Source organism: Lygodium microphyllum, chromosome 21 (genome assembly GCF_053477565.2).
Source record: "Lygodium microphyllum isolate KBCC chromosome 21, Lygodium_microphyllum_v1.1.10, whole genome shotgun sequence".
Classification (NCBI taxonomy): domain Eukaryota; kingdom Viridiplantae; phylum Streptophyta; class Polypodiopsida; order Schizaeales; family Lygodiaceae; genus Lygodium; species Lygodium microphyllum.
This window is the reverse complement of record NC_141155.1, coordinates 102,060,318-102,086,913: the sequence shown is the minus strand read 5'-3', so window position 1 is coordinate 102,086,913 and position 26,596 is coordinate 102,060,318. Positions and strand designations below refer to the sequence as shown.

Below are 26,596 nucleotides of genomic sequence, written 5' to 3'. Positions count from 1 at the left end.
AAAGATAGAAAATAAGAGAGAGAAGCCATGAAAGTTGAGTACAAGCAGGTGAGATGATAGACAATAAATGTATTATGATAAAAGATGCCAAAAATTACATGTCGCATATTTTATACCTATATCAGTGTGACAAGGTATTATTAGTAACTCTCTCTCACTAACACATGTATTCCTAGCTTCTTACACTTGCAAGTCTTTGTTGCAATAGTGAAGAAAGAGAAGGACCAATTAGGGGATAAGAATCAAATAGCAAGAGGGATCTACGTCTCTAGGAAGAGGTACAACTTGCAGCGTGTGTCATTGACTCTCGCGAAGAGAGACCTTCTACAAACTTTTGGTTGAAGAAGGTAGAATGGGGATTGTTGTCGTGTGGCAGCATTTGATAAGATTTGGGATCGTTGTATAAGTGGCACCTAAGTTCGGTATCAATTTAGATATATTAGTCATTAGTCAATTATTATAAGTTTAATAGATAATAGATGTGTAAAAAGAAAGGAAAATCCCCCCCCTAATGTGGCCGAGTGATGGGAGCAATAGACTCGTGTGCGTGCGCCTGCAAAATTGCAAACTTACAAGACATCTTCTCTTTCGTCAGTTTGACTCGTAGGCTGTAGCCGTTAGAAGGAAACGTTTGAAAATAGCATTTCGAATAGAGGTCACGCCATCGTGCGAACTTCCGCTTGGCACACAGAGAGAGAGAGAGAGAGAGAGAGAGAGAGAGAGAGAGGGAGAATCACACCATCCATCAGGACACTCCTGTGCTTGCTATCGTTCACCAGACAGACGTCCATCAGAATTTCCGCCATAGCCGAGACAAGAGGAGGGAGAATCAGGGAGAGAGAGGGGAAAAGGACGAGAGGAGGCCTTCTCCCTCCCAATCCTTCAGGAGAAGGCTTCCATCAAAGCTTCCCCCATAGCCGAGATAAGAGGAATAAGAATCAGACAAGAGGAAGCAGAACCAGAGGGAGAGCAAAAGAGAAACAAGAGGCCATCAGCAAGAGCGATCTTCGGGACCATTCCCTTCATGTGCTAGGATTCCGTTCCTTGCAGCCATCATGCACACCCCGGCTGCAGCATCCAAAAGTAGTGCAGGTGACCACGCCATCCAATCTCCATCCCCTTCTGCTCTTCATCAGAGACGGAGAGAGAAGATACTTGTGACTGTCCGTGTCCGGCCGCTCAGCTCCCGTGAGATTGCGCAGCAGGACTTGTCTGCTTGGGACTGTGTGGACTCCAAAACCATCATCTCCAAGCAGCAGCTTTATCCTGATCGTTCCCCTCAACTAAAGTCCTACACTTTTGGTATGAACTTGCTTTCACCACATCTCACATGTAGCAATTCACTTCTGTAACCTATCGCCTGTGGCTCCTGCATACTGCAATTTCTTTCCGCTTGAGGCAATCTTCGTGACTGAACGAGCTTAGTATTGTTTTGGAAAATCAGAAGCATCGATAGAAACATGGATTCTTATTGAATTATTGGTTGAGATACGAAACTTGATTGAAATCTTTCATCTGCAGATCGCGTGTTTGGTCCAGACTCTGCCACTGAACATGTCTATGAGGAAGGTGCTAAAGATGTTGCCCTTTCTGCTCTCACAGGCCTTAATGGTAAGCACCACAGGATGCCTGAAACTTCATGGCATGGTCTCATATCATCTTGTACATGACTCCTGAAAGAGACTCCCTCTGTTCATCACTTGCAGCTACAATTTTTGCCTATGGACAAACTAGCAGTGGAAAGACCTTCACAATGAATGGGATAACAGAAAATGCGGTTCATGACATTTACTGCTACATCGACCAGGCAAACGGCATACCTTTTTAGTTCTTTTACTTTTGTTGAACGTGCTAATGATTTTGTATGCACACATATATGCCCTACTAACGGGAGTACGGGGTCTGCTGTGGTGTTCAGCACAGTGAACGGGATTTTGTGCTGAAGGTCTCTGCACTAGAGATCTACAATGAGGTAGTGAGAGATTTGCTAAACGCTGAAAGTGGTCCTCTTCGACTTATGGATGACCCAGAGGTGTGGATAATTTCAAGCTGATGCCATCTTCGAACGGCTGTGCAAATATTTGAAAAGTGTAGTCTATTGAGGACAGACAATATTAGCTTATGATGAACACTCGATGGTTCTAATGCAGAAAGGAACAATTGTAGAAAGGCTTGTGGAAGAGACCGTCAAGGACAGCAACCATCTGAAGAAAATTCTGAAACTTATTGAGGGTAAAATGAAGTTATTAGTCAATGAACTCTTTAATACTTGTGCTAACTCCTGGTCTAACCAGTAATGCTTGTGTGATTTGTGTTACAGCCCAGCGGCAGGTGGGGGAAACTATGTTGAATGACACGAGCTCAAGATCCCATCAAATCATCAGATTGGTCAGTGCCCTTCCCACTGCATTAGCAATTCTTCTGACGATCTTCACCTTGAACAATTAATTGCATAAAATTCTCTCATTTACAGACAGTGGAGAGTTTTCCTCGAAATGCCATGGACGGTCGCCTTGTGAATTCCCTGGTTGCAACACTGGTAGGCAACTCTTGTCACCCTGTTTTCAGCTCAAGGAGGATGATTTGATTCCTACAACCTAAACTTAACATGTTCTTGGTTTAGCACAGAATTTTGTGGATTTAGCAGGAAGTGAACGTGCCTCACAAACACTTTCAGAAGGGACCAGACTGAAAGAAGGTTGTCACATAAATCGAAGTCTGCTTACTTTAACCACAATAATCAGAAAACTTAGGTAACGTGTGAGATTCCATCTAGTAGCATCATTGATATTTTGATGGATTATTGAAAAGGCATCTAACAGTTAGTTGTACAGTGGGCAGGGTAGAACAAAGAGTGGACACCTTCCTTACCGAGATTCAAAGCTCACCCGAATCCTGCAAAACTCTCTTGGAGGAAACGCTCGAACAGCAATAATCTGCACAATGAGTCCCGCCAGAAGTCATGTAGAACAATCAAGAAATACACTGTTTTTTGCCACCCAGGCCAAGGAGGTCACTAATACTGCCCATATCAATGTGGTACTGACCAGGCTGGAACCCTAATCTATGGTCTGAACTATAATGGTTTTGAATTGCCGACGTCTCAAAATGCTGTATTTGTTGTTATACCCAGGTGGTTTCGGACAAGGCGCTGGTGAAGCAACTTCAAAGGGAGGTGGCTCGGTTGGAAGCTGAACTTAAGGTTCCTGAGATCATACTTCCGTGTGTCCCAAATGCTGAAGCCTTGTTACATGAGAAAGATGCTGAGATCCAGCAGGTTAATGTTGTGAATACTTGGGGCTGCAAGGAAGTTCAATTTTCCTTTGTATGTTCACGTAGACAAACCTCTCTTTTGCTGTGCAGCTTCGATCCGCGATGCAAGAGTTGCATGTGCAGCGAGATCTTGCACAGGCCAGGCTAGATGAGCTTATAAGAAAAATTGCACACGATGAAGCAGTAAAACACATGGTAGTACTGACAAATTTTCTATGTCAGATTGTTAATACTAGTTCTTGGCTCACAAACACAAGCGAACATTGACTCTTGAATGTTGTTGCCTTCATCACAGGATCAAGCATCATCCCCGTATTCACTTGAGTTATCTCCCTACACTCCAGAAAGAACTGCCAAGAGCATGACCCTGTCAAAAGATGGAGATTGCCTGTCCAATGCAAGGCATAAGAGCCCATCTGCGAGCAGGCAATCTATGCGTCAATCCACCACTGCTTCACTAATGCTTGTTCAAGAGATAAGAAAACTCGAACACCTGCAGGATGAGCTAGGGGAAGATGCAAATAGAGCCTTGGAAGCTTTACAGAAAGAGGTTGAATGCTTACGGCTAGCTCAAGCTGGAATGAATCAAGAAGCTGCGGCAACAATAGCAAAGCTTCAGGCAGAAATTAAGAACTTGCATGCTCTGAAAGCAAGCAAAACAGGAGCAGAAGGGTCAGTACCAGTTAGCAGCTTTGTTGCTGGGAGCCTTAGCACCTCCCTCAGAAAGGAAATAGGCAGGCTTCAGGCTATTGGAGATGCAGACAAAAGTGTTGCTGACACCACCATTGCTACTTTGGAAGAGCAGCTTGAAAGTGTACAGAAGTCTATTGATAATCTAGTTATAAACTCCAAAGGGCCATCAGAAGAATCCTCTCCAGTAAAAGCTAGGACACCAACTTCTGGTAGGAAAAAATCCACTACACCTTTGTCTACAGGACACAGCAATACCAAACGAACTTTGGCTTTGGATTCTCCACGGTCTCCACGTGCTAAACAAAGCCTTCTGTTTGATAACAATGAGAATAACCCTCCAAGCACTAGGGATCACCGATCTTCCTTAGCCCCAGGAAGTCAAAACCAGGCCATGTATAAGAAGAAAGTAGATTTGGAAACAACAGACGTGGCTTCCAAAACAAGCACACCTATGCACCAAAGAAACAACTCATTAGACATAAAAAAGATGCAGAGCATGTTCAAGACAGCAGCGGAAGAAAATATCAGAAGCATAAGAGCCTATGTCACAGAATTAAAGGAAAGGGTGGCTAAGTTGCAGTACCAGAAACAGCTGCTAGTTTGTCAGGTGAGTTATGTTTGTTTACGTGTGCTGTGGTCCATTGTTAGAGCAAATTCAACTGATACGCCATGACATAGAAAATAATGTTATTGACCAATTTGATTTCGTATTGGGCTGTTCATTCTGATATCTTTAGGGGAATTATTTTAAGTGCGTATGGGGACGGACGATTAAACCTTTGCCATTGTTGCCACTAGGTGTTGGAACTGGAGGCGAATGGAAGTGACGTTGAAGAAGACGAAGTGACATCATCATGCATACCACGATCCCAGGAGAGCTGGCTGTCTTTGTTCCATAAGCAAAGAATGCAAATAATAGAGCTTTGGGATATCTGTCAAGTTTCCATTATTCATCGGTCTCAGTTCTATTTACTGTTCAAGGGAGATCCTGCTGATGAGGTGTACATGGAAGTGGAGCTTCGAAGGCTAACATGGTTGCAGGAGCATTTTGCTGAAACAAGCTTACTGAATCCTGAGGGTGGAGTTGAGGAAGAGGAATCAGCGACCAGCCTTGCAGCGAGGTAAATGCAAATCCGTAACCAATCTCTATCTCTATGGATGGTATGTTAAAACTTTCTAATCATTTGTGTAAAATGGGTTCGGACTTTCCTTCCTTGAAAGATCTCCAAATCCGTACAAATGTTGGTTGCCACTTTGACTGTATTTGTATTTGATCGGTGAGCCGGATGAACTATGCGAGCATCGATGTTGCCACTTTGACTGTATATGCACTTGGTCGGTGAGCTGGGTGAACTATGCTAGCTTTAAATGGTCCATAACATTGCTGACTAGTGGTATGATTGATAGGTTCATTGCATTGCTGCTGTGCTGTCTTATGATATTGGCTGTCAATGAATGGTGTTCGGATAGGGTCCATAGAATTGCTGGCTGGTGGTCTGATTGATAGATAGCATTGCTACTGTCTTATAACATTGGCTAATGGTGAATGATATTTCGATTGTTTTAAGGCCTAAATAAACTTGAAAGCTAATTGAAGTTGCAATTCAGACGGGAAACATAGAAAACTTTTGTTCGATGGTTTAGGTGGAAGTTGTATTGATTCCAGCTGTAGAGCTTTGAAAGCGTTTGATGGTTTAAGACTGTATGCAGCTGTAGAGCTTTGAAAAGAGAGAGAGAGCAGCTAGCCAAGAGGATGAGGACAAGATTGACAGCAGAGGAGAGAGAGGAGGTTTACCAGCAGTGGGGTGTTGCTCTGGAGTCCAAGCAAAGGAAGCTCCAAGTGGCATACAAGGTGTGGACGGATACCAGGGATCTACTGCACATTCAAGAGAGTGCCATACTAATTGCTAGAGTTGTGGGTTTCTGGGAACCAGGCAGAACTGCTTCTAAAGAGATGTTTGAACTAGCGTTTGCTCCTCCCACCACCAGAAGGCCATGGCAACTTGATTGGAACTCAATCCGCAGTAACCTTGCCCTCTGAAAGGTTTTGGATTTGTTGATCTGTTTTTCAGTGATTCTTTTATTCATATGGTAGCTGATAATAAAGTGCACCTACCCTTACCTTGGGGGAAGTCCTCTGTAAATGGGTTGATACGCACACTCCATTGTGTGTCTGTACATTGCATGTATACAAGTCATTTTTTGAAATCAAAACACTAGTTGTTTGAATCAGTCACTAGAGAGAGAGATCTATGAAGTTACGAGGCGATGCCTGGAGTGTGTCCATCTGTTAAGATCACATTTGTTAATGGTTCATGTACCTCGGGACTCCCGAAATTCAGAAAATCATATCCTACTGTAGCTAGGACAGAAAACTATGAGCATGTCCTTGATTCCCTCTAATTTGTTTTGTGAGCATTGCTTGACAGTGCATAGGCTATAGCCGACATATGCTAGTTTACAATGCTTGTCATTATCTCCTTTCCCTCTGATTTGTTTTGTTAGCATCGCTTGACAGCGCTTTCAGACTTGGTAAGAGGCTTAAAGTTCACTATTTTATCTAAACTTTCTTTCCCTCAAAAGCAAAATGTAGAGAAGCAAAATGTTGAGAGCGCCCTTAGAGCTAGGAGCTCTTCTTAGAAACAAAATGGCAATGTTGTAGGGCACGCTAAAGTACACTTTTGTTCGTTTTACTAAAGGAAGGCCATTGCAAAATGTAATTTTCTTGAAAAGGGAGAAATTCGATTGAAATGTCAGAGAATACTAAAGGTTAAGGCCATTGCAAAATGTAATTTTCTTGAAAAGGGAGAAATTCGATTGAAATGTTAGAGAATATTGGATGAGTAGGTGCTAAATATCTATATCTATATTTATGTCTATCCATATCTATGTCAATATCTATATTTGTATCTTGCATAGCCATCCACCCATTCTAAGGTCCACCACAATTTAAAAGACCTCGGTTGAGAGTCAATGTGGACGAGTGGAGTATATTAACTATCATTAATATAGTGACTTTGCTTGCAAGCAGTAGTGAGCCATCTAGGAGGTATTTTGGAGAGATGCAAGAATGGGCAGAAGAGAGCCTTTGATTTGATGTGTGTGGGCTTACTTGCAAGTGGCCAAGGTATCAACGACCTTGGTTGAGAGTTGATGTGGATGAATGGAGCATCATTAATAGTCAATTTGCTTGCAAGTAATAGTGAGCAATCTTGGAGGTATTTTTCTAGAGATGCGAGAATGAGCAAAAGAGAGCTTCTGATTTGATGTTTGATATGATGTGTGTTGGCTTACTTGCAAGTGGCCAATGCCTTTAGTGTTGACATGCAAGCTAGCTAGGAAGGTGTTGTTGGTTGAGGTTTGTAAAAGTTATCACAAAGCCCCACCATAGCCACCATATCCTTTACATGTAAGTAGTATTGACCCATGTTAGAGGTGAAGATGCAACAATGAATTAGAGAGAGCTTCTAATTTGATGTTTGATGCAATGTGCATGGGCTACCCACACTCACAAGTGGCCAAGATTTGATATTGACTTGCAAGCTACTAAGAAGCAATTGATTTTCGATCAAAGGTAGTACAATGAGGCTAGGAAGGTGTTGTTGGTCAAAGTTGGCAAAAGGATCCACAAAGCCACAATATCCTTTGCACTAGAGTATGTCAGACAAAGGTATGTTGATATGGTCACTTTTGGGATGCATTTTTATTTGTTTGTTGTCCTCCCTTAAAGGATGAGTTTGACTGGTGGTTTGAGGCCACCTTCAAAGGGAGAGCCACTCTTGTACAATTTAGGGTAGAGGAGCTAGTAATAGTTCGACCCTTAGAAGTAGGTTAGGAATACCCTCAATTAAAAATCACTTCACTAGTCTTCTCTTACCTTTTCAACCAACAACCAATTAGAGCAAGGCTTGCTTTGTTGTGGTTGGTCTATTTTGCAACCTTCTCTCTATATATCACCTTTTGGCACAATGGAAAAGAGTAGTAGTACTGATGAGTATTTGCAAGTATTGATTGCATAAACAAAATTTCTTGAAAGAAGTGAATAAGGATTTCTATGCATGTGGTAATGGTTCGATGGTTTGACATATTGTTGCAATGCAAAAGTGTGAAAAGTCATGGTGACCTTATACTAGCCTAGCTATCCTAAGCTTTTTGGAAAAGGTTTCTACTTCTTGAGGGTGCAATATGATTGGGTCCTTCCTTCTATTGTCAAGTTTTAGGGTAACCTTGTTTACACATTGCTATTGTGCTCTTCCTTCTTGGATGAAGGGGTACTTCAGCATGAGTGACTCATGTGGATATCTTGAATTGAGCTACTCGTTTGATTGGGCAACAAGGTGGAGAAGTTGGCTCAAAGACCTTTGAAAGGTATTCTATGTCCCATTAGTGGCCTTTCCCTTCATGGAAGCTCAAAGCATAGGAAAAAGCATGCATACTATGGGATTGTAGGAATGAGCCTCCTGAGGTGCTTGATGCCATTGATCCCCAAGGATTCGAAGTGATGTTGGAGGTGTGCTTCTCAATTTCCTTGATGATTACTACTATTGCAAGGCTAATGGTTATTTTGCTCGAGTTTGCTCCAAGAAGGCTCATGAGCAGGAGACAAAAATTGAAAAGTTGAAATAGAAAGGTAACTTGCCCCTTGTATGACAAAAAGAGAAAGCCAAACCTTGTGCCATGGATAAGGTTAAGCAACCACCACCTAATGGTGGTGGCAAGGAGCGTCCAAAATCACAAGTCCTATTATAGACATCCACTTAGAAATCAAAGGCATAGCAAGTTTTGCAAAAGGACACCATACTTGCTAAGGCTATGTTGTAGGACAATACACGCCCCAAGAGCCAAGCGTGTAAAGAGAAGCAATTGAAGGTGGGAGGAAGAATCTCACTCAGTAAGCTTGCTTGTAGTCCTCTTGTTGATTGCAATTTTTATGCTCCTATTGATGGTATTAATTACCTATTTGATGATGCAGGTGGCCATTTGAAAATAAGCAAAGATAACCCTAAGGTGTCAGTTTGCTCATAGAATGATAGGGGACTAGGAGTCAAGGTGCATAAGCATGTCTACTGTAGGAGGGTATGATGACACAAACTTGAGATTCTAGCACAAGAAAGTCTGCTATAGGGTGGTGTAATGACATAAACATGAGATTCTAGCTCTTGAGGAGAATTAAAGCTTAGGGATGAAGATATTGAGTTGAGGTGCATAAGCATGTCTACTATAGGAGGGTATGATGATGCAAACTTGAGATTCTAGCACAAGCAAGTCTACTGTAGGGTGGTGTAATGACATAAACATGAGATTCTAACTCTCTAGGAGAATTAAAGCTTGGGGATGAAGATATCAAGGATCTATTGATTTAGTTTGCTCCTAGAATGTTAGGGGATTAGGAGCAGATGTGGGGGTTTGGAAAGGTCTAGGCCTAAATCCATCGGGGATCAATGAAAAGAGAAGGCATAAAGAAATACTAGAACAAGGACTCCTTGAATATATTATAGAACATAAAAAATAGATAAACCCAACAAGAAACTAAATGACTCTTGAAAACTTTGTGCAATAAATCCCTTCAAGTTGAATACACTTTGCTTAAGATGATAGCTTAGGCAAACTTTGTCTAAGATGATAGCTTAGCACCACCCTTTCAGCCCCTAAGTAAATACCATATCAAATACAAAGGAAACACTTAGAAATATTGTAGAATATCCAAACAAAATAGCCCGGATATGCATAAAATAACTTGGAACCGCTTCAGCCCCCTTTCTTTTGTAAAATCCTATGAGATCTCTTCAATTACAACCACTTAAATACTTTTTGTCCTCACCTATAGTAGTAGGTAAAAATATCTTCACTTCTGTTCCAAAAAGAGCCTCTTATCTATAGATAGGCCTTTTTGTTGGTAAAAATATATTTCGATCTATTTCAAAAAGAGCCGCTTATCTATAGATAGACCATTTAGGCCTAAGACGCCCATAAAGAGGTAGAATCCATTGTATTGGACTTTTCCTTGATTAATCATAGTAGTAGAACAATCCCAAATCTCCATGGTATCTCTCACAACATGCATCCAACAAGCATCTATCAGTCTTCTTCCTATTTACTTTAGTGCTTTTTGTGAATTTGTTTTCTTGTATGTAGGCCTTGTGATGGCTGCAACTTGTTTCAACTATAACTTTGTCATACCAACTGTGGGTGCTTTCGCTCAACCGCCAAGACCCACGGACCGCTTATTGTTTCAAGCGTTCCAAGCCGAGCACTAATGGCTACCTCTCACATAACCGACGCGCCATCCATATCTACGGGTGTAGTGAGCTTACCTCCGTGCCGTTCGAGTTGCCTCCTCTCCCGCGCACTCCGGTAGCTCCACGATCCAAATGCAAGCTTCAAGCAAGCTCCATCCTCAAGCTCCAAGCTCCAAGCTCCATTGCCGCGAGCAAGAGAAGAGAAGAGAAGGGAAGAGAAGAAGAGAGGAGAAGATGGAGAGCTTCTCCTCCTCGGTCCCTCACCCTCACACACTCACTCCCTCACACTCTCACACTCCCTCTCTCAAGCACAAGCTCAAGCAAGCAAGAAGAAGAAGAAGAAGAAGAAGAGGAGAGTTACTTTTGGCCACACACAAGAATGAGCTTCTCATTCACTTTTCAACTTTATATACAAAACCCTAAATCCCTTTTGGGCGGTCATTCCCTTTTCCTCTTTTTTACATGGCCGGCCATAGCCTAGGCCCTTTTTCCCATTGTCCTTCTATCTTCCTAGATTCCTTTCCATTGCCCGTCTACATTTACAAATTGCACGGGTGAGAGCCCGGCGCTCCTTGAATTAAACCATGATGCGCTTGCGCTCTTTTACAAAAGTTTGACTTACGCTTTTCCTCGTGCACCTTTGTCTTCCGTTTCTCTTTGCCTTGGCCTTTGTCTTTATCTTCTGTTTTAGCTTTCCAGATTTTCCACTGCCTGGCACTCTTTTACAAGATTTCAGGGTGCGCCTTTGTATTTTAAAATGCGCCTTTTCCCTTTTGCATTTCCCTTGGACTTTTAAGGTTGCCCTTGCACTTTTGGCCTTTTTTCCTCTTCTTTCTTTAGTCGGGCTACCTTTTTTCCGCCTTTGACCTGCGTCTTTTTTATTTCCTTTTGCTTTCTTCGTGTTGGGGTTAACATTACCCCCCTCCGAGACCAGTGCCAGTCCCATATGGCACTCACCGTCGTAGGTAGCAGGCGTTAGCATGCACCGAAGATGTGGGTGGCAAGGACATCTGTGGTTGCCATGATGGAGTGTTGGTAGCGGTGGGGAGGAAGGTCGTTGGGGGCACGTTGGTGGGTTAAGCGGTAGGTGGTAGGGCAATGGGAGTTGGTGGTAGGGCTGTTCTTTGAGGGGTTTGTACTGATGGAGTACAAGTGGCGGTTTGTTTAGGGATTCTGTACATGATGATTCTGGGCAGGCTTACAGGGTGATAAGGATAGGAATTCAGAGTTGAGTGTTTGATGAAGAGCGAACAACACCTGCGTAGTCTTCCATACCTGCAATTGGAAAACCTCTCATGTGGTCTCTCCTTAAGGGGTAGTGCTAGTCTTCTTATCGTGCACAAGACATATTTTGATTAGTTTGGGAGACAGGTCGAACTCTAAGCAAGCTTGGAGTATTGTCCTGCACTTGAGGACCCAAACTGTGTATATACTTCGGTGCAGATGTTATGTGAGTTCTCGTGCATACTTAGATATTATGTAGTTAGAAGACCGCGGGCTAGTTTCTCGTACAATGCGTGGATGAAGCAAAGTCGTCCATGTTGAGAAGAAGTATACGTAAAGGTATATGAGACATCCTTTGCATTGTGACTGTACGACGTAGCATAATTGAATATAGGGACACCGCACTTTTGGTAGTAGCTGGAAGCTATTAAACTCGCTTGATGAGGACGGTGTACTTTTCATGGCCAATCGTGCGGTGCTTACCACCACTGATTGCAATGGTACTAAGGCAGAGTGCAAGAGAGAATTGTGGAAGTGGGTCAGGGTGATATGTCTAACCATAGGCGAGACAAGCTCCCTAGGTATGTCCTGCCCTTGATGTGCCCTGAGCAATTGTGGGTGATGCTAAAGGGCCAGGGGACTAGGGACGGAGGTAGTCAACCAAGGTCACCGGACGTACCTAATTTGAGGACCCCTAGGTGCTGTGTTGTGATCGTGGGTGCTTCTTATCTTTTCGTTCGTTTCTTTTCTTTTCTTTTCTTTTCTTTTTTCTTTGTTTTCTTTTTTGTTTCTTTTTCTTGTGTTTTTTTTTTTTTTTTTTTTTGGGACTTGCCTGAGTACAACCATTACAATATGTTGAGGCTATCAGCCTTTCAATGGGTTGGAAAATGTCAAGCTTCGAAGGCTTAGGAAATAGATATTACAGTGATGATTGTGCCCTAGCCTCGTTGTTAGAGAAGCAGTTGTTGAGATGGGGAGATACACTTGAGATATTGCAAACCTCCTTGCGACACATGCGATGTTGATATAATTGAGGTAACGACTGCTGTGAGCCAACTATAGAGCTTGACCCAGAAAGAGAGCATAGCCCATGAATATGCTTTCGGCCATGCGATGTGGGCGGTTGGCAAGGGTGTTTTTTGCTTTCGGCAGCATGGCTTTGCTGCGGCTCTATGTGGGGTCAATGGTCTTGCAGTGATCGGGTATTGAGCACTTTCGCACAAGGACATGTACTATCATGCATCCACTTGTCACTTCGTGAGAGTATATGCTTGCTTGTGTTAAGTGCATCTAACAAATGTAACCATGATAAGAGAAATTTTCCAGAATTCTATGATGTCCATTAGGATGCCTATTTCATTGCTTGTTAAGGTCACATATATTAACGAGAAGTAATGGGGATGTGCACAAGTGGGGATCTTGCCCCTTTATCAAAAAACAAAATGTTCTGGCATGCTGACTTGTCGAGCTACTTGTTCGTTACAGGGATTCAGTTGATAGGTACGAGGTGGAGTGAGTCCGGTTGGATAGGAGACCGGGGCGGTGCTAGTGCGGGGCTCCCGTGAGGCTGGGTGAGGAACATGTCGACCTGGACATGAATGGTGTAGTCCCGGGCCGCTGCCACCTTCAGAATGTCTTTAAACAATTCATTAAAATCTGCCCTATCCCTATCCGCTTTGTCACTTCGTGAGCACCTGGTACTTGAGCGTGCGTTGGGGGTCTGTGCAATTGACGTTGCCACATGCCATGCGTTTCTTTGAGTCGTGATACTCTTGGTCCGGGGATTCTTTGGCCTTCGACCGGGACGGTGTCATTTAGGGCCTCGCTTCTTCGCGTACCTTTTGAGGGTGGGCACGTAGCGCACCGGCGGAGGGGCACGTGCCGCACGTTCCCATCGGCTATGGAGAGCGTCCTTGCAAGCTAGCTGTCCTTGGTTCTCCATGCTTTCTTTGTAGGGGGACCTGTAAGATGCGAATGAAGGATTAGGATTCGTTACATGATAAGACCATTCATATGTAAGGAATTATCGTGCAGGTTATCAAGCGCATAGGACGAGAAGGGGAGGGTTGGGGCATGCAGTGTTGTTGTAGAGGGATGGCCCCCGTGAAGTATATTTAGCCTCCTGCCATTAGCAGAACTGGTTCACGCCGAGTTACGTCGGCTGGTGGCCTTGGATTTAGGCAGGGCTCCTCCTCGGACGTATAGATTGGAGAGGGAGGAAGGTGTATAGAAAGGGACTATATTCTGTCTACACCATCAGAGTTGTTGGTCAAGGCTTCCTATGGCAGTAACGTGGGTTGCATGCCCTTTACTTGGAGGTGGGGATGGTCATACGGCTTTTAAATGCGTGATGAGAGGAGGACTTGAGAAGCTTAGCCTATCCGACCCAACTCTTTTTCCTGCGCTTGACTACCATTGCTTGTGTGTGTCGATATTGTTTATACATGGTGACACAAACATCAGTGTTTATTTATATACATATTTTTGGATCCATTGTTACTTCACGAGGATAAGAACCAATTGTAGAACTCAGGGTTGTATTGGAGCATGGCACACACATCTAGCACTCGTGGCAGCTTACTTAGTACCGATAGATATTTTGCCACATCGAGCAGCCTGGAACCTTGCCTAAGTCTACTGGCAATGTGTAACTCCTCCTCGGTGAGAGCCTTATCAATCAAGGGGCTCTCTAGGCTAGTTCCAGCTAAGTTCGTGCCCCAAATGCCAGTTAGCACTCGAAGGGAAGTTGGTGCCACATAGGTTGGGTCTCTTTGAGATCGCCATTTGGCCAATCGCTCCTCAGAGACTGTCATGATCCGAGCCCCTAGTTCGGCCATTGCAATGCGGTTTTCACACTAACGCTGTTCAAATTGACTTCGGCCCTTTGTTAGTCGCTTTGGTTGCTCTATGTCTACGAGATTCGGTCGGCAGAGCACTTCATTGAACGTGACAGTTAAGCGCAATTCGTCGGCTTCCTCGTCAGTGATGAGTCACATGCGTTCATGCAGAAGGCTATCGTAGTGCTCGTTAAGATGTTCTTGCTCCTCCCAGGATAGAGGGAAGGGCAAGTAATCTCCAAGCTGCTCCTTGGGGATTGTCCCACGTCCGCAAGGACGTAGACTTGTGCGAACACCTTGAGCTTAGCATCCAACTCAGATAAGCATTTTGCGATGCCTGTATGTTCAACAAGGGCTTGCTCGGTCGCCATCTCATGCAAGGTTCTAGGAATTTGTCTAGGCTTTAGCCTAGGTGGGGTTTCAGGCCTAGATGAGCAGGATTGGTCAACACTAGGATTGCTTATGCTCTCAGGGGTTGTTCGTTTTTCCTGAGGTTTTGCTACTATTTTGTCATGGTTCTTCTTGGATGTGATTGGTATAGATTTGTCACTCTGTTTTGTGACGACGTTGCATCCACTCTTGATTGATCGATGTGAGTTTTATTGTCAGTGGATTGCATGTTGGAAGCAACTGTTTATGGCAGCGGCTGCTTTGATTTTTCAGAGCACACAGGTGTGACTGTGGTTCCACCACTATCAGGGGAGGCATCAATGGATTCATTGGTGGATGGACTTGATGCTTTATTCCCCAGCTCTCCGTCACTCTTGGTCTTAATGCTCTTGGTGTCCACGATCACCTGTGATTGTTGTTGTCTTTGTTGTTTTCTCTTCTTTTTCCGGGTCAGTGAAAGTGCATCGCTCAATGACTCAGGACCCTAGACTAGTTCAACCGTTGATGTGCTTGGTTGGGCCTCAACATTCTCTTTTTCTAGCGTGTCCTTATGGGACATGGCCATGGCCTGCTGAATAGCCTTGCTAGGTTGTGAGAGCACAACTACCTCCCTCTTTGGAGAGTCTAGCTTTTTAGCCCACTCCCTTGTGTTTAACTCCTCCAGCCTAGGCTTTAGGCACTTTGAAAGTGCTGGAGTTGTTGAGGGATTTGGTTGCGACACCCCCTCCACAGGTAAATTACTAAGGGCACATTCCATAAGGGGCGTTGTCGCAGCTAAAGGCTGCGACTGCTGTGATCCCTGATCGAAAGTAGTAGCAGCCTTTTTAATGGGCTGGCTACCCTTGGTGGATTGCGGTGTCAAGTCCCTAGGGCGATCGGGAGTGGTTGCGTTTTTTGTTGCACTTTGAGCACTCATCTGTGTAGACCGAGCATGAGTTGATCCAGTCATATTAGGTTGCTCATGCATATCCTTGGGTCGAGAGTTACAGATGGCGTCATATCCGTCCTCTTGGACATTTGGAAGCTTAGATGGCGATAGAGATTGGAATTGAGCGGTTTCCCTTAACAACCACTGTTGTGCTTCTTGTGTTCGGTTGGAAGAAGAGGATGTAGGAGATCTAGGGTTCTTAGGTGGACTTGGCGCTGGCTGAATAATTTGCTTGAGGCTATTAGACGATTGTGCTTGATTTGTTGAGAGATCCTTGAGCAATGTTGTGTCTATGAGGCTTGTTCTCCCTTTGGAAAATCAACGGCTCCTTGGGCACTAATGATTGTTGTACACACTCAATGGCTACACATGACATCTATCTATTTAGCAGGCTAGACTGAGCTCTTTCCTTTGAGCAATCATGTCTGGTTTCTTGCCTTGAGACCTAGAGTTTCTCTTAGGTTTCCTCCTGTGCTTCATTGCCTTTGATGCCCCCCGGCCTTCAGCTGATAGATGTGGTTTAGCAGGGGATTTTGGTACCCAAATCCATCGGTTACCTGCGTAGTACCCCTGAGCATGTAGCAACGCTTTGGATATCCATCGCGGCGTTGTGCTGACCCTCCATCGATGCCCGCATCTATAAGGCTTGGGATTCTTTTGGGGTCTTCTACGATATTTGTAAGTCCAAAGCCCGTCCCTGACATTGTCTCTTGACCTTCTTGTTTCAGGCATGGCCTCACTCACTAGTTCTCGTTGTTCGACCTATGCTTGTATCAACTCTTCCCACAAGTCCTTGCCCTCGTTTGTATGCTTGACTGTTATGTCATCACTGTCCTTGCCTTTCCCTCGAGGTTTGATGAGGTCACCCTTGTTAAAGGTGGTGACTATCCTCACCCCCGGTAGTGTCAAGTGTATCCTTTGTGCTACATAGTCAGCCTCACACTTCGTCGCCCTTTTGAAGGGTCTTCCTAGGAGGGTTTCTTTCCCACAGCTAGTACTTTTTGGAGGAACATAAAATAGGATAGGCAAGCTTTCCGTTTCAATTGTCGCAAGGATTTTGCACTTCCCTATGAGTGCTTGTGGGTGTCCCTCATAAGGGCTAAGAGTTGCACTAGTCGGTGTGAGCTCTGGTTGGCCTAGTAGGGTCCATGATTCATAGGTCAAGATATTAAAATCTGCTCCTTCATCAATTAGAGCATCGATAGTATGCTCTCTTTTCGAGGTGAGCTTGACCCTGAGATAAGCAGGTGGTACTATGTCTTCGTCTTCTGGGTCTTGGCTTGTAAATTTGAGCCTTTTGACAAATGCCCTTGAGTTCTCAACTACACGATCAGATGTGGATTCTCCACTGATGTCTTGGATTGTTGGTGTAGTGCTATTCAAGGAGCATCTATTGTCAGGACTGTCATATCTAGTCATTCTCACGATTGTAGCTTGATGTTGTTGCTTTCCACCTTGACTAGATGCAGTCCGAATGCAACATGCATGTGTTGTTGCGGTGTGGCCTTTTTGCCCCTGCTGGCTAGATGGGCCTATTGAGGTTCTAGGGTCTCTGTTGGTCTCTGCTCGGGCCTGGGCTTTTGGTTGCTCTTTTGCTAGGACGAATCCATGCTCGTGTAGGGCCATTGCTACGCTAGGGTCCAACTTGGAGGACCTATCACGACGCGCATTTTCTCCCCAACCTACTTGAGGGAGGTGCAGAGGGGGTAGGGTCCGCTCTGCGGGGGTCCTCTCCTACTGGTGGGGTCCTTGAGTGGTTTATTTGAGTGAGTTCCTTTATCAAATACAATCCTCAATTTATGGCCACTCAACGTGTGTGTCCTTCCCTATGCGCTTGTGCTCAATCTAGCTTTCAGTTTCCTTAAGTGTACTTCAAGTGCAAAAATTCAAGGTGAGTGTGGCAACTAATTTCCAAGCGTCTTATGCACTCTCGCGTCGTTTTGGGCCTGATAGGTTTGTTGGTCAATTTTCTGGTTATCTTGGGGGGTTCAACGGCTTTCTAATATGTTGCAGCGTTCGTTTTTGGCCAATCAAGTTTTGCAACTCAACGGTTTGCGTCTAAGTCTCTATGTCTCGCAATTGCCTACCTCTAGCTGCTAAGCGGCTGTCACTACTGTTTTTTTCCTATTATGTGTGCCAGAAACAAGTTCTGAACACCCGAAGGATTTCGACAAGTTACGCCCCTGCATAATTGCTAGGTCGGGTCAAATTTCTGACAGATTTGACAGAGAGTTGCACTCGGACAACTGGTCCGAATTGCAGGGTCCGAGTTGGTCACTCGGACGGGCCGAATGGCTCGGGGTCAAGGGCCGAATCTCCAGATCTGACTCGGGCGGTTTTTATTCGAACGGGCCGAATGACAGGGTCGGACAGGGTAATTCAGACGGGCCGAACGGCAGTTGGTTAAGGCCGAATTCCGGGTGTGGCCAAGGGTCGATGTGCCACGTGGCAAAGAGCTTGACTCGGATGGCTGAGTGGGTTGACTCGGACAGTTGCCTTGGACGGTCCGAGGGCCGGTCCGAGGGCCGACTAGGGTTTCAGGCCGAGTGGCCGAATGGTAAGGGGCCGAGGGCCTATTCTAGGACTCGGCCCAGAAGTGACCGCTCAGACATGCCCAATGCGGTGCGACGGAAACAACGCAATGCTGATCTTGCTCGATTCTTGTGATTTACTCAACCATTCCAAGCACGAACCTCGAGATCCTATCTAGAATGATAGGGGAAGGGTTTTATGTACCTGGTTAGTGCAGTAGGCTTGTCAATGGCTAGATTGGGCAGATCGTGCAATAGCTCCCTCTCTCTCTCTCTCTCTCTTTCTCAAATTGAACAGTCACAAATGAGCTCTCCCTTGGCCTCCTGGCTCTTATACCCCTTCCCGGGCATGGTGTTGGTGCCGCAATCACTCGCATGCCGATCTTAGGCATCGTTAGCAAGCATTTTGCCAATTCTTGCACGATTTTTGCCCTGTTTTGCAACAGTAAACCTTGGTGCTTGTTTTCTTTGTTTTTCCTTGTTTTCTCCTACTCTAATGCATCCAAATCACAAAATAAATACCTACACTACTCCATCTCTCAACATAAACCTCAAACAAAACAAAAACCTACTTGCCAAGGAGATCAAATACATCTTCAACCCCCTCACTTCCTACCGATCTCAAGCACCGGTTCGGGGAGACCCTTACTTTGATGCTCGATTCGAAGCACGCAAGTGCTCAAGGCTTGAATCCGTATGTCCCGGCAACGGAACCAAAATGTGGGTGCTTTCGCTCAACCGCCAAGACCCACGGACCGCTTATTGTTTCAAGTGTTCCAAGCCGAGCACTAATGGCTACCTCTCACATAACCGACGCGCCATCCATATCTACGGGTGTAGTGAGCTTACCTCCGTGCCGTTCGAGTTGCCTCCTCTCCCGCGCACTCCGGTAGCTCCACGATCCAAATGCAAGCTTCAAGCAAGCTCCATCCTCAAGCTCTAAGCTCCAAGTTCCATTGCCGCGAGCAAGAGAAGAGAAGAGAAGGGAAGAGAAGAAGAGAGGAGAAGATGGAGAGCTTCTCCTCCTCGGTCCCTCACCCTCACACACTCACTCCCTCACACTCTCACACTCCCTCTCTCAAGCACAAGCTCAAGCAAGCAAGAAGAAGAAGAAGAAGAAGAAGAGGAGAGCTACTTTTGGCCACACACAAGAATGAGCTTCTCATTCACTTTTCAACTTTATATACAAAACCCTAAATCCCTTTTGGACAGTCATCCCCTTTTCCTCTTTTTTACATGGCCGGCCGTAGCCTAGGCCCTTTTTCCCATTGTCCTTCTATCTTCCTAGATTCCTTTCCATCGCCCATCTACATTTACAAATTGCACGGGTGAGAGCCCCGGCGCTCCTTGAATTAAACCATGATGCGCTTGTGCTCTTTTATAAAAGTTTGACTTACGCTTTTTCTCGTGCACCTTTGTCTTTTGTTTCTCTTTGCCTTGGGCTTTGTCTTTATCTTTTGTTTTAGCTTTTCGGATTTTCCACCGCCTGGCACTCTTTTACAAGATTTCAGGGTGTGCCTTTGTATTTTAAAATGCGCCTTTCCCCTTTTGCATTTCCCTTGGACTTTTAAGGTTGCCCTTGCACTTTTGGCCTTTTTTCCTCTTCTTTCTTTAGTCGGGCTACCTTTTTTCCGCCTTTGACCTGCGTCTTTTTTATTTCCTTTTGCTTTCTTCGTGTTGGGGTTAACATTACCCCCCTTCGAGACCAGTGCCAGTCCCATGGCACTCACCGTCGTAGGTAGCAGGCATTAGCATGCACCGAAGATGTGGGTGGCAAGGACGTCTGTGGTTGCCATGATGGAGTGTTGGTAGCGGTGGGGAGGAAGGTCGTTGGGGGCACGTTGGTGGGTTAAGCGGTAGGTGGTAGGGCAATGGGAGTTGGTGGTAGGGCTGTTCTTTGAGGGGTTTGTACTGATGGAGTACAAGTGGCGGTTTGTTTAGGGATTCTGTACATGATGATTTTGGGCAGGCTTACAGGGTGATAAGGATAGGAATTTAGAGTTGAGTGTTTGATGAAGAGCGAACAACACCTACGTAGTCTTCCATACCTGCAATTGAAAAACCTCTCATGTGGTCTCTCCTTAAGGGGTAGTGCTAGTCTTCTTATCGTGCACAAGACATATTTTGATTAGTTTGGGAGACAGGTCGAACTCTAAATAAGCTTGGAGTATTGTCTTGCACTTGAGGACCCAAACTGTGTATATACTTCGGTGCAGATATTATGTGAGTTCTCGTGCATACTTAGATATTACGTAGTTAGAAGACTGCGGGCTAGTTTCTCGTACAATGCGTGGATGAAGCAAAGTCGTCCATGTTGAGAAGAAGTATATGTGAAGGTATATGAGACATCCTTTGCATTGTGACTGTACGACGTAGCATAATTGAATATAGGGACACCACACTTTTGGTAGCTGGAAGCTATTGAAGTCGCTTGATGAGGACGGTGTACTTTTCATGGCCAATCGTGCGGTGCTTACCACCACTGATTATAATGGTAGTAAGGCAGAGTGCAAGAGAGAATTGTGGAAGTGGGAAGGGTGATAGGTCTAACCATAGGCGAGACAAGCTCCCTAGGTATGTCCTGCCCTTGATGTGTCCTGAGCAATTGTGGGTGATCCTAAAGGGCCAAGGGACTAGGGACGGAGCCAGTCGACCAAGGTCACCGGACGTACCTAATTTGAGGACCCCTAGGTGATGTGTTGTGATCGTGGGTGCTTCTTATCTTTTCGTTCGTTTCTTTTCTTTTCTTTTTTTCTCTGTTTTCTTTTTTGTTTCTTTTTCTTGTGTTCTTTTTTTCTTTCTTTCTCTTTTTTTTTTTGGGAAGCACTCTGCATTTAAGCTCCACAGGGCAGTAAAAAATCTTGACAAGTGTTTTTCAGTGATGAAAATCACTGTTGATAATGCCCAAGTTGGGAGAAAATGAAAATGAGTGAGCTTGAAGCTTCCTGGCTATGGCTGCCAGAAACCCATAGTTAGGGTTTGGCTCATAGCAACCAACACAAGAGGAATTTCTCCAAACCCTCTTAGAGGGAGATGGTCCACTAGGGGGGCTTTCAAATCCCTATGGTGACTGCCTCAATCGTGCCCTATACTGGTTGTGGTCGAGCTCGAATCGGGCCGCTTGCAAATCTGTACCAATTTCTACGTTTTTAGCAATGTCGTACTGCTGCATGGCCAATGTGGAGGTTTGTGGTGTCGGGCTACTGCGCCTTGAGTTGGAGAAGAGTTTCTTAGAAGAACCCTTGAGCTGAAACCTCCACCTTTGTTCTCCCCAAGTCCTCCATCAGAGGTGGGTTTGGCTGCGGATATGGTGGTCAAGAGGTGAGAGGTAGAAAGTGACGACTCATGTGGACTTAATGATGTAGAGAAGCTGAGGGAAGTTGAGATGACTCTGATATCATGTTGCAAATTTAAGTTGGAAGCATGAGAGAGTGTGCACAAGAGGGAGAGAGAGAGCTCAAGTACAAGAATAAGATCTTGCTTAGTCAGTTGTTCAAGGTACAACTAGTACACTCTCCTCTATTGTGAGTGCGTACTTTAGACTATTTATATAGCCTCTAGAGAAGTTAGGGTTAGGGTTTCCCGTTGTTCCCCTGTCCTCCACTCCATTTACACCTAGCTACCCTTATCCTCTCCAGTATAAGGAGAAATCCCATGCTTACTTTTCAATAGTGCCCACTATAAAAATGATAGGCTTCCCATTTGCACACTTTTCTTTTCTCAATGTTGGTGAAGTCCTCAAAAGGTTCTTCATTTTCCTTATAGCTTTAGTATGTCTCTTTTCCCAAAAGAAATTTTGTCCCTTTCTTAGTAACTAGTGCAAGTCATTTGCGATGTGAGCAAAATGGAGAATTTAGATTAAGTAAGACACACAAGTTTCAAGAAACCTTTTGACTTGAGACATTGATGATCATATTTCTTCTATGTTCTCTATTGCATCCACTTTTGTAGGAGAAGACCTTCTTCCATAAGGCCCACATATATGAGCTGCTATCAATACTTCATTGGCCCCAAACACTGATTTCTAACTTGAGAGGGTTAGATTCACTTCCTCTAACCTAGTAAGAATTTTCTCATAATTTGATATATGATCTTTGACAAACTTCTGACAAACCCTATTCATTTGGCTCTTCATTATTTTCTTTCTCTCCACACCTCTTAATGGACACATCATCCAAGAATGGCAAAGTCAGACTTGGAATTCATGAGTATCTTGTTCATGGCATTCATTATATGAACCACAAAGTTTGTATCTCGCTCTGATAATCACACATATGAACTGAGTCAAGTGGAGTCTTCATTGTGGTCAAGTCTTTGCTCTCCAATGCAAGATGTAACTTGTCACATCCTAAGTATAGATCTCTCAATGATTCTGCCTACAAAATGCTTTTGCAAATTCATCCACCATTGGTCTTGTGCCCACATTTTGGATGGTCACTTTATTTAATGGTTGAAGATCTTGTATAAACTTGAGTGTACCATTCTTCTTAGGCATTGTGAACCACTTGTTAGAATATGGTGTGGATAAAGGCTCTAGAATACCCATTCTTATTCTTACATTTAATAGATCTATGATTTTGGGAAAGTGAGCATTGGGCATTGGTATAGGTTGCAAATTCCAAGTTATGTGTGATATGGTTAAAATCACTCATGGATCTACACATCGTGTTTCATGTGGTTAAAACGGGAATGCCCTGCCATGCTTGGATAACATCTCTATTAAACTCTATCTCTTTGTTGGTAAGAGAAACTCTTTACTGGCAATCTTTAGTTTTTAAAGAGATTCCTTTGTAAATTTATAGCCAATCTTCCTAGGATGTATTAGGTTTGGTTTTTTAGAAACCAACTTAATTAACTCTTCACTCTTTGGATTCAATAGAACTACAAGCACCTTCACCTTTTTATCCACCATTGTTTTGTACTTTGTCTCAACTCTGACTTTAGTCCTATTTTTCCCAAATGAATCTTCATGCATCATAAACTTAGCAATAATTTGAAACTTATCCAAATAATTTGCTTATATGATGGTAGATCCAATACTCTACTCTATTTTCAACATAGCTAAAATCTTTGCAATTGTATCTCCAAAAGATATCACATCATGTATTCATATAATCCTTTCATCATCTTGCAATAAAACCTATTTTTAATACTCTTTTTTACCTACAAATATACTGTTTGGAAGCTTTGTTCATCTCTTCAATCCTATAGAATTTCACAAAACGTGTAGTTGAGAATCCTATGAAGCCTGAAGTAAAAGCATATTCACCTACGACAATAGGTGAGAGATTGATCCTCTCATTAAATATCATAGTCCCACATTACAACAACACTTACTGAAAACCTAACTCCCAAAACTCTTTGACATTGGGAGGTAGTGGGTAATTCCTCAATGAATCCATACTTCTTACATGATTGACACATACTATCATAAATTGCATTACTCTATTATCATCTTTATTCTTGCATAGGCAAAACCATCATCCAAAACTTTAGTCTCCATCCATTATGCATTAATAGATGGCTTCTCTAAGATTACTAGGTATGATGAATAATCTTGCACAAAGAAATGATGATAATCCTATATATTTCCTATGGTAATCTTCACATTTGGACATGTAGTATATAGGTCTCCTATAGAAGTTGTTGGTTGCCCTCACCCACCATCCATGGTCAACATCCATAGGCCATCTTCCATTCTCATAAATACTCTTCACCATATCATTCATATTTGAACCATTGTCTACCAGTGCACACACATGGAGTTTCCAGCTCTCCAACCTTCACTATAATCTTTGTGATAGCATGTGCCCAATGGCTCTTGGAATAATGACTCTTGGGTATCACCCTTGAAGCCACTTCATTCTCTCTATAGTGCATAGGTTGTACATTTCTTATGCTTTTACTACATATCACAATCTTCTTTGCAATGCTATTCACTTTAACATTGCATACAATAAACTCTTTTGCTTCTTCCCATAGCTAGCCTTTGCATCTGCATCATATTTAGAAATCAACTATATGCCTCGTAAACCTAATTCTTCTTCACTTTGTATTATAACATAAGTTGACAAACTGTCTCTTTCTTTTCAAAATGTCTATAATTTCTTCATGGAACTATTTTTAAACTATTCCAAGGATCTCACTCAATGTAAACTTGATTTTATTGTTTAGAGTCCTCTCTTTCAAAACCTTTTAAAGGTTTGTGCCCCGTCTCTATATTAGATAGAAGATATTGGTTGCTTTCCCTTTGGATTTTTATGATTCTTTTCTTTTTTGCTATTTCTTCTTTCGTACATATTTTATGTTCTACTCTGGACTGGGTCTAGTAGGAGGTGTAGAATGGTCATGCTCTACCTTGCCACCCCCTCTACTAACCCTGTTTGAGGACCGTGGGTTCCTATCATCTCTTTTTCTTTGATCTCCCACTATTAGATTTGTGTTTTATTACTTTACGAAATAAGCATAGATAGAATAGGAATCCATAGGAAAATCCCACCCAGTCTTCTTTCCAACCTGCATAATTTAGCTTTGTCTTTAGTACTCTACCATTGTATGTAGTTTGCATGGTATGGGTCCATAACTTTGCTTTCTTAAATGCATTGGAAACTAGAGATCTCTCTATTTGAAGTCCATAGGAAGCAACATCTATGACCGCATATGCATTCTACATTACAGGATTTTCAAGGATCTTTTGCATACCTCCCTTCCCAAAGTTCGTTATAGATTTACAATCACATGATGGACTATGTGTATGAAGCTGCATTAACTTATTTTAGGAGTTTAAGTGGCTTAAAAGTTCATTCTTCTTCTTCTTTTCACATCTTGCTTTCATTGTTTCCTCCATTCTCACATCCCCAGCCTTTGTCTCTCCTCCATCTTGCTGTTCTTGAGCTTCTTGCATGTTGCATAACAAGCAAGCCACTCATTGTTTCCCTCCAAAGACCACATGCCAAAATCTTGTTTGGAGAGTAGAATGTGGAGCCTCCTCTAGCGCAACAACAAGTCTCCCCCTAGAGTACAAAGACCACCATAGAAGAAGAGGAAACAGAGATTAAACACTATTTCACTGTGGGAGATAAGGCATATCCAACGTGGCTATGAGTTCCTTATCTTAAAAACATCCTTCTAGGTGGTTCAAAAAATTATATAGAGCTTGAATTTGATTGGGATGGGGAGGTATTCGGCACAAATCACTAATTGTCCATTGCCACGCAAGTGGATTGCTATAGCCATGGAGGCCCTACAAATGGCAGCAGAGGGGTTTCTCATCGACTTGTTTGATGATATATAATTGAGGGCTATCCATGGAAAGCATGTTACAGTCATCATTGACAAAGATATGAACTTTATTATTTGGCTTTGACATGGCAAGGAGACTCCTCCATAGGCTTAGGACACAAGTGATGCAAGATCTTGTCGTGAGTACTACAACATGATAAATTGGAAAGCCAAAACTTGGTTTACTCTATAACAATGGAGTATTTATATATATACAGTATTATTTGATATATTCTCAGTTTAATTGATTTAAGTAAAGTTTTTTATTTTTTTTCTTGAAACATATAACTATAAGTTTATGCTTAACATACGAAAAGTGGCCCTAAATACTAGACTTTGAACAAGGCAGCTACATGCATCATTTTGTTGCAAGATTTTATTCCTGGACTCTTGGGGACCTAATGCATCCTACAATCAAGTTTTGTTGCATGAAAGTGTATGGTAATTAAAAATCTCACCTTTTTCATCTCATAATATATATTTTTTCCCTTTTTTGACAATGACACACCCCTTTGGGCTTCCTTGGTAGGAAATTGGGGCCTGGTATAAACAAATTGCACTGTAGTGCTTCATACTCAATATCTGGTACAAGGTAATCTTTCTGAGCCATAGTAATGTGCTATTGTGTTACTATGATAGCACTCATTGTATATAATCTTATGCCATCATATCTTTTGGCTTTTGCCATTATTGGATGCACATCCATGTAATCATAACCAAATAGGTATTTCATTGAATCTCTAGCTAGGACATATAACAATTCTTCTTCCTTCATTCCCAAGTAGTGTAGCACATCTAATATAAGCAAGGATTGTGAGCCATCTATTTCAATTGGAGTTAAGGATGTAAGGTTGGGTTTGTCAACTTGTGGCTCTTCTAAAAAGGATGTAACCTTGAGAGCCAACCCTTGCTTCCCTACCACCTGATGTTTCTCTTAAATATTTATTGGCTTTTCTCCCTGATATGTGATAGTAGTAACCCTTGGAGTTATGTCTTCGTTGCTCTTCTCCTCTATGCATATATTGAATGCAAGGATATAGATCGCTAATGCACAATCGTGCTCTACTAACTCAAAGGTGCTATACCTAGTGTACTCCCCATGGGGACATCCTCTATGGGTTTATCCAATGCAAGTAGGTAGATCACTAATGCACAATCATGCTCTAGCAGCTCAATGGTGATGTACCTAGTGCACTCCCC

General features: G+C 43.3%; 1 protein-coding gene across 1 annotated transcript; it reads left to right on the top strand.

The window, feature by feature from the left end:
- The first annotated feature begins 663 nt into the window (after window positions 1–663).
- Window positions 664–6,202, top strand: LOC148018366 (kinesin-like protein NACK1). The gene is made up of 14 exons (XM_087661294.1): window positions 664–1,302; window positions 1,522–1,611; window positions 1,707–1,807; window positions 1,919–2,032; window positions 2,151–2,232; window positions 2,321–2,388; window positions 2,474–2,539; window positions 2,629–2,753; window positions 2,835–3,039; window positions 3,134–3,277; window positions 3,364–3,468; window positions 3,569–4,573; window positions 4,765–5,087; window positions 5,677–6,202. Exons 1-14 carry the CDS (start codon window positions 1,056–1,058, stop codon window positions 6,005–6,007), a joined length of 3,006 nt encoding a protein of 1,001 aa, XP_087517420.1. The 5' UTR covers window positions 664–1,055; the 3' UTR covers window positions 6,008–6,202.
- The last annotated feature ends 20,394 nt before the right edge of the window (window positions 6,203–26,596 follow it).

Excerpts from the sequence above, each read along its gene's own strand:
- LOC148018366 (XM_087661294.1), top strand. The coding sequence starts at position 1,056 with ATGCACACCCCGGCTGCAGCATCCAAAAGTAGTGCAGGTGACCACGCC. Across the intron at positions 1,612-1,706 it reads TGCTCTCACAGGCCTTAATG|CTACAATTTTTGCCTATGGA; the intron begins GTAAGCACCACA and ends CATCACTTGCAG. Across the intron at positions 5,088-5,676 it reads GCGACCAGCCTTGCAGCGAG|CTGTAGAGCTTTGAAAAGAG; the intron begins GTAAATGCAAAT and ends GACTGTATGCAG.